The sequence below is a fragment of the Eschrichtius robustus genome, chromosome 17, assembly GCF_028021215.1.
Source record: "Eschrichtius robustus isolate mEscRob2 chromosome 17, mEscRob2.pri, whole genome shotgun sequence".
Lineage (NCBI taxonomy): Eukaryota > Metazoa > Chordata > Mammalia > Artiodactyla > Eschrichtiidae > Eschrichtius > Eschrichtius robustus.
In genome coordinates this window covers 58,262,810-58,270,644 of record NC_090840.1, presented here as the reverse complement: position 1 = coordinate 58,270,644, position 7,835 = coordinate 58,262,810, and the positions used below count along the sequence as shown (strand labels likewise).

At 38.0% G+C, this 7,835-nt stretch overlaps 1 protein-coding gene across 1 annotated transcript in view; it reads right to left on the bottom strand.

The window, feature by feature from the left end:
* Positions 1–273: 273 nt before the first annotated feature.
* The window catches only part of TRHR (thyrotropin releasing hormone receptor), a 42,214-nt gene continuing 34,652 nt past the window's right edge, over positions 274–7,835 (bottom strand). The window contains exon 3 of the mRNA XM_068525888.1: positions 274–681. Within this exon, the coding sequence (XP_068381989.1) occupies positions 274–681 (408 nt within the window). The remainder of the gene's footprint in view (positions 682–7,835) is intronic.

Here is a 7,835-nt window from a genome sequence, read left to right as displayed (position 1 = left end):
AAAATACAGTCTCAAATTAAATGGAAAATTTCCACCATTTGGACCTTTCACAGATCTGCTCAGTTTTTCTATGATATACATTTTCTTGATACGAGAAGGAAGCTGTGAATCATTCTAATGGGTTAAAGTGTCTTGGGGCAGTATGTGTTAGAGCACTGGCGAGGACTTTATCTGCTCTGTCGTCACATACGAGTATTGGCTGTTTCCTCTCTTGGGTTGATAACTGCACAGATTCTCATTTTCTTTATCATCCATTTTCTTCTACTCCATGAATCAACTTTGGCTAACGGTTATTTCAGAAGCCAAGCAGGTGTCATCAAAAGACACTTTCGTGGCAGACAAGTAAGTGTCAGTGACAGTGATGTCATCAAGCTCTGTGCTGTAATGATCTGACTCCTTGATGACGCTGTAATTGAGGGCCACGCTGTAGTTAGCCGGTTTCTCCACTGGCTTCTGCTTACAGTTGCAGAGCTTTCTGAAGGCTGCCCGGAATTTCTGGGACATGAGATTGTAAATCACTGGGTTGATGGCACTGTTGAGATAAATGCAAATTCTGCAAAAGAGCAAGAACCAATTTTCTTGGAAAGGGCTGGAGAGAAATGAGTTGACAACCACAAGAGTTCTGTAGGGCATCCATAAAAGGGCGAACAGAATGACAACCACTGCCAGCATCTTGGTGACCTATGGAGAAACAGAAATGCAAAGCAAACACAAATGAAAACAAAACAGAACCAAAACATGAAAATAAAACGACTCCCCCTCTGCCCTCCTCCAGCATTTAGTTCCCAAGATGTAGTCCGAGACAAGGACTTAAGTGCAGGCAGTTTACAGTATTTGGGAGATGAACCCAGGAAGCAGGATTAAAGGCATAGAAGAGAGTGTGACAGAGGAGGAAAAGCCAAAATAGGGTGTGTTTTTGAGACAACTCCCACTGTGGGCAACTGTGGATCAAGTAATGCATTTTGGGATCATCCGTCCAGAGACAGGGAAGCTGAGGCATTTATCTACTGGCTGCCATCTCCCCTTTGTTGAGAGGTGCCTTAGGGGCTTTAAATGCACGGTACTTCCAAGTTTCACCTACCTGGAAACTCCTAGGGGCTTTAGACAGAACCTTGAGGTGGAGAAGAGGAGAGACAGTCAGGGGACATTGGATACCTGTAGTGCAGTGTTCTCAGCAAGCAGGAACCATCCACAATAGCCATGAAATCATGGCTGAAACCACAGTCTGTCTAAGAGGATGTGACCCAGGGCCCCAAAAGTGTCTGCGGTGAACACTAGGAGACCTAGGGTCTAATCCCATCTTTACTCACCTTTCTTTCAACAGCCACACTTTACATATTTTAAAATAAGTTTTTAGTTATCTATAGTCTCTTACAGAGTTTGACAAATTTCAGCTTCCTCAGTCCAGACTTTCTAGATGTTCTGAACTTGAAAACTACTGCAAATAGAAGGAACTGATACTTCCTCTTTCATCCTTCTTAACCTCTCAGCTGTTTCCCTAAAGCCCTCTCCACCAGCCTCTATCTTGTTCTGGCATTGAGAGAGATCCTGTTTTTAGACAGGGCTTTTAAAAGTTCTTTAGTGTAGAAATAAGGATTTCACAGCTAGATACCTACTCTGTCATGAGTATCTACTATAAATTCAGCTCCTTGTACTTAATCCTAATAATAGAATCCATCTTGCTCTCCTGTGTTAGAATACCTTCCGTTCCCCTCCTAGCACTCCTTCTGATACTGGGGCTCTGTCCTACCCTTAACTATATCTTGTCCACCCCAGGAACTCCCCATGAATCCCACATCGTGGGGGTAATGCTACCCTCTTGCTGTTATTCTATAGTAACTGCCTCCTTCTTTGGCTCATATCATTTGCTGTAAGACTTCTCACTTAGGGACACACATAGCCTTTATCGTTTTTTGAACCACTACTATCTTTTTTTGAACAACTCCTACAACTTCTTTGCAATGGCACCTATGAGCTATCTACCCACCTACTCACTGCATTAGGATAATTACATTTTCTATTTGGCTTACTGGGGTAGGGAAGTTGTTCAGTGGGAAGATATGATTTTCACATTGGTTCATATAATACCAAGTAAAACATTTCAGAGATTCTTGACTTCTTTCAGAGATAAAGAGGATCTATTCAGACAAGAGGTTAATGGAAGCCTGCTTTTTCAAAGCTGACTTTTAAGATTATGAGTAAATACTTTAATTGATCCTAGGAAACTAAAGGCTTAATTCAGTGATAAATACTCTGAGCTTTGGAAGGAGCCATAGTAATTATCATCTTTATCGTCATCGTCATCACTCACATCCCTGCCTTTTTCCACATCCTGGTGGTTCTCTTGATATCAGGTCACTGCTTCACACTTACCAACATCCTCCCACTCCTTGCCAAGGACTAAGCATCTTATATTTGAGCCCCTGGCTTGATTTACAATTGGATTACTAGCATCACATTTGAGTCTTTATAATGGCCCGTCATAAAGATATGTAAACATAATCTTATTTAATGCTTTTAATAACTCCGCGTGTAAGCTAGTATTGGTTCTCTTTTGCATATGAAGAAATTGAAGTTTAGAGAGTATATGTGATTTGTCTAAGGACACATGGCTAGTAAGTGACAGCCATGATTCAAGCTAAGTCTGCTTAAGCCAAAGCCCATGCTCTTTCCTTTATACTTTTGCTCTCCCTGTGAAAGTCTTTTGCATTTTCATTAATGATATTTCTACCATGTTACTCCCACATGGTTGCCAAAAACATTTCATCTCTTCTAAGTATAATTTCAACATACTTATTGCTGCTTAATTTCTGAACTTAAAGGTTGAATTTTATCTGTTTATTTTTCCCTACTACTATTTTCAGATGAAACACTGAATTCACATATAATATCTACCTACCTCTTTTTACTTAATGTAAGGGGGCAACTTTCATTGTCTCAAAGAAAAGCAATCTGTTTCTAGGTTAGTATCTCTGCCATGCGCTTCCACAGGCCCCCATGCATACTTTGGCGTCATCACTCCCCAAACTTTTTATTGCAATGAGTTATATTTGCCCACCTGTCCAATAGATGGTGAGCTTCTTCAGGACATGAGTAAAGTTTATTCATTTCTCTTTCCTCAGGTATTTAATACAGTATGTGACATAAGATAGCCCTCAATTAATGTTGAATAAATTCAGGCATGGAAAGAATTATTTCAAAGCATGTAATCATGGTCCTTTTCTGGTTTTTTGTTTTTTCATTCAGTGAACATTTATTAAGCACTTGCCATATCCTAGGGACTTTTCTAGATGCTGGGGATTCAAACAGTAAGGCTCTCTCCTCTTTTCATGTTGCTTTTATCAATGCATTGTGAAGTCGCTGACTTTATACATTAAAAATAAGCAGACTATGATATGTGCCTTGTGATATATATGAGTCCAGGGTTCTGAGGAAGGATTAGCTTATTACTCCACCTGCAGAGAAGGGGAGGCTTCATGAACCTGGTTCCCTTGGAGCTGCCCCCTATTCACTCCATACTCCATCCTGGAGGAGACACCATTCCTCGAGTATTCCTTTTCTGGGTTTTAATACTCCAACATATTGTTAGAGGATTTTTGCAAACACTTAATTTTTTAATATTAAAAATCCCTTTTAAATAGAGATTGGTTGATTAGTAAAATGAGTCCTTAATATACTTCAGCTTTTTGTTTGAAATATACATTTTTTAAATGTTAAGGAGGTGTTAAAATAAAACAAATGCAGTGATGTTTCTAAGACTGACCCGGAGGAAAATATGTCTCCAGTGGGATAATAGAGAATACATTTAATCTCACTCATAATTATTTTTAGTTAATTCCAAATATCTTTGATTGAGCTTAAATCACTTTCTAAAATGTTCACAAGTTTTTGGTGTAGCCATAGCTTGGATTTTAATAGTTCTTAATACAGGAGCAAATACCTAGAAAGGAAATGTCCTAGAGGTTGTCTTTCATACCCAATTAATTTCACTGTTGGTTGCTGAAGTTTTATTTCTGTTGTGGTTCCAAATAAGTGACAAAAATGCAAATTTGAAAATATCTTTGGGCCATTGTTCTTAGGCATTGACATTTTTACTGGGAAAGTGCATGGGATACACAATGAGTTGAAAGATTGCTTACTTACAGAAGTCTCTGTCCCAGGACCTAAAGGTCTTTGAGAAACAGCATGAAACAATCTTCAGGGGAAAATGATCTTACCATATATTTTTGATTGGGAAGGAATTAATTTACCCATTTACCCTAGGAGATTCATTGGCATTCCTACTGTGTACCAGTCAATGTCCTGGCTCTTGAGGATTCGACAGTGACCCAGAGACACATTGCCAATGGCTTCATGTATCTTATAATCTGATACAATGTGACAAGTGCTAAGACAGAGGAAAGTTTTGGTTCTATGAGAGCCCCTGATCTGGACTTGGGGTTGAGAATTGGTGAGTGAGCCTTTGGTCTCAGTGATAGTTAAGCCAAAATCTGAAGATAAGGAGAGGCAGGACAAGTGTTACTGCAGAGACTGGGTGTGTGTGACAATCTGGAGGCATGAGATAGTGGGGCATAGCATGAAGACCAGAAGTAATTTAGTGTTCAAGTTCTAACTGCAGACCATGGAAAGAAGTGGAGCAATCTCTTTTCTCTAGGAAGCTTGTGGAAACCATAACAAAATCCATCATTTTCTGTGGGGTGCTTGGCATTCCTTCTGCTAGGACAGAAGGGGAGATGCAGCTGCCAAAGGGGATGTAGAGTGTTGAGTCCTAAAAGGGTCAGCTCCATGGAGCTAAAAAATCAATGAAGAAGTAGGCAGCCATTTTTGCAGAGTATATTGAGGGCAAGGAAATGAGGTCATAAAAATCAGTTGATTAAAACATAGTGTTCAGCTGGAGAAACTGCCTACAGAGATGGTTGAGAAGAGCAGGGTGGGAACAGGAGGGTCTAAGGTGGGCAGGCCTCTGTCCTTGGCCACCATGGTGAAGGGTTATCTTTTTCGTGAGGATCAGCTGGAAACTTTAGAATCAAGCCCTACTATATATATTTTACTCTTTATGATATTGAATTATGTGGAATAAGTGCCATATAGTTCTCACAAGAGAGTTTCAATTCAGTCCTCAAAACATCATTTTGTAATCTATAAAATCTCTAGATAAAGATCCTATTCAAGGATTTCTTTTCTTCTTCTAAAAATTTCTTTAAAAAAGACATGAACTGGATAGATGTCTATCTGACTGTTAAGGTTGAGATTACATTTCTCTGAGTGGACACAAGCTCAACTTTGCATATGTGTGCTGTCTGTGAAAAACCAGAGGCTAACTAGTTTCTCTATTCTAGGCTGCTGAGGAACCTCGTTTTACTAACTACTATCTCTAGTACTAGTACTATGACTTTTACTACAAGTTCTAAAACTATTAGCTAACGTTTGTATATTACCTTTAAAAAGATAGTGTTAGATTTATAGAAAAGTTGCAAAGTTAATACAGAGAGTTTCCAAATACCCTACGCCAAAGTCTCCCGATCACTAAGACCTTACACTAGTATGGTGCATTTCTTTGTCACAATTAATGACTATTCTTACACAGAATTAGTTAACTCCATACTTTATTCAGATTTCATTAGTTTTTCCCTAGTGCCCTTTTTCTGTTCCAGGATCCCATCCAGGATACCACATTATATTTAGTCATTACATCTTCTCAGGTTCCTCTGGGCTGTGACAGTTTCTCTAACTTTCCTTACGTTTGATGGTCTTGATAGTTTTGAGGAGAACTGGTTAGGCATTTTATAGAATACCTTTCAACTTGAGTTTGGATGATGTTTTCCTCATGGTTACAATGAAGTTATGGACTTTTTGGAGGAAGGCCACAGAGGTGAACTGCCATTTTCAACACAACATATCAGGGGCGCAGGCTATCAGCTTGACTTATGACTAATGATGTTAACCTCGTACATTGTTTTATTGAGATATAATTTACATATAATTAAGTTCACCCACTTAAAGTGTTCAATTCAGGTGTTTTTAGTATATCCACAGAGCTGTGCAACCATTACCACAATCTAATTTTAGGACATTTTCATCATCCTGAATAGAAACCCTATACCCATGAGCAGTCACTGTCTACCTTCCCCAGCCCTAGGCAACCACTAATGTACTTTATGTTTCCATAGATTTGCCTATCTGACTATCTCATATAATTGGAATCATGCAGTCTTTTGTGTATGACTAGTGTCTTTCACTTAGCGTAATGTTTTTAAGGTTCATCCATGTTGTGGCTTATATCAGTACTTCATTTCTTTTAATTGCTGAATAACATTCCATCCTATGTATATACCACATTTTATTTATCCACTCATTTCGGTGGTTTCCACTTTTTGCCTATAATGAATAATACTGTTATGAACATTGGTGTACAAGTTTTTGTGTGCATGTATGTTTTTATTTTTCTTGGGTCTATAATAGGAGTGGAATTGCTGGGTTGCCTATTGCTTTTTAAGTTATAAAGTATTCAAGAATATTAAACATTTAATATTTGATATAATTCTGAAATAATTCTGATAATTATTACAATAATGCCTAGTAAAAAGTACTAACTGATTTTACAGATCAGGACTCAAGAAAGATCAAGAGTAAAAGACAAAACTAAAATAGTTGGGCCAACCCTCTTAGGCTACTCTTGTAACTTGGAGAACAACTACAAGACAGAATAGCATGAGTAAGAGGAAATGAGTAGTTTTGGAGAAAAGCATTATTTATTTATACAAATAAAAACCTTCATTTATCAGGCAAGCCTGTTTCGAGTGGGTTCAAGAGAAGATGGGAAAAGTGGATAGTGATTATAAACATATCTTTTGAGTTATTCTGGGAAAAGTAGTAGAAAAGCAGAAGGGCTGCCAGAGGGGGATGAAGAGTCTATTTTTTTAAAGATGAGAGACATCACAGCATGTTTGTTTGCTTAGGGAACAATCTCCATAGAGAGGGGAAATCTTATGATCCAGGAGAAAGAGAAAGAAGACAATTGGAAGAACTATGTTCTTCAGTAGGGAACAGAGTCCAGTGCCCAAGTGGTGTGGTTGGCCTCTTCTCAAGTGTAGACACAAAATTACTTTTTCAATATCTGCTTTTCTTTTCTTTTCTTTTTTTGTTCTTAGCCACACTTGATCTAAGCAATCAAGATAATCTGGGAGAAAATGCCGCTTTCTTGTCAATACACTGAATCCTGAATGGAGTCCTGATAGCAGTTAATTGTTTAATTCCTTGGAATTAACAAAGTACTTTCATTGTCCTTAAACCATTTTCTGTTCATGTCCCAGTGAGATCTGTAGGACAAGTGTTATTATTCCCATCTCATTGATGAATGGAAACAGCTCAGAGAAGCAGAGAAATAAGGTCATACAGCTCACATATAAATAGCAAAGCTAGTTATTAAACTAAGGTCTGTCCACTCTAAGTCTAGTTTTCTTTCTAGATAATTACAAAAATCAACATATATGGTAAGCTTAAGCCTTCAAATTGCTGTAACATATATGCAATGGAATATTACTCAGCCATAAGAAAGAATGAAGTAATGCCATTTGCAGCAACATGGATGGACCTAGATATTGTCATACTGAGTGAAGTAAGTCAGACACAGAAAGACAAATATATGATATCACTTATATGTGGAATCTAAAAAAATGGTACAAATGAAATTATTTATAAAACAGAAATAGAGTCACAGATGTAAAAAAAACCAAGCATGGTTACTGGGGGGATGTGGGGGGGAGGGATAAACTGGGAGATTGGGATTGACATATACACATTACTATATATAAAATAGATAATTAATAAGGACC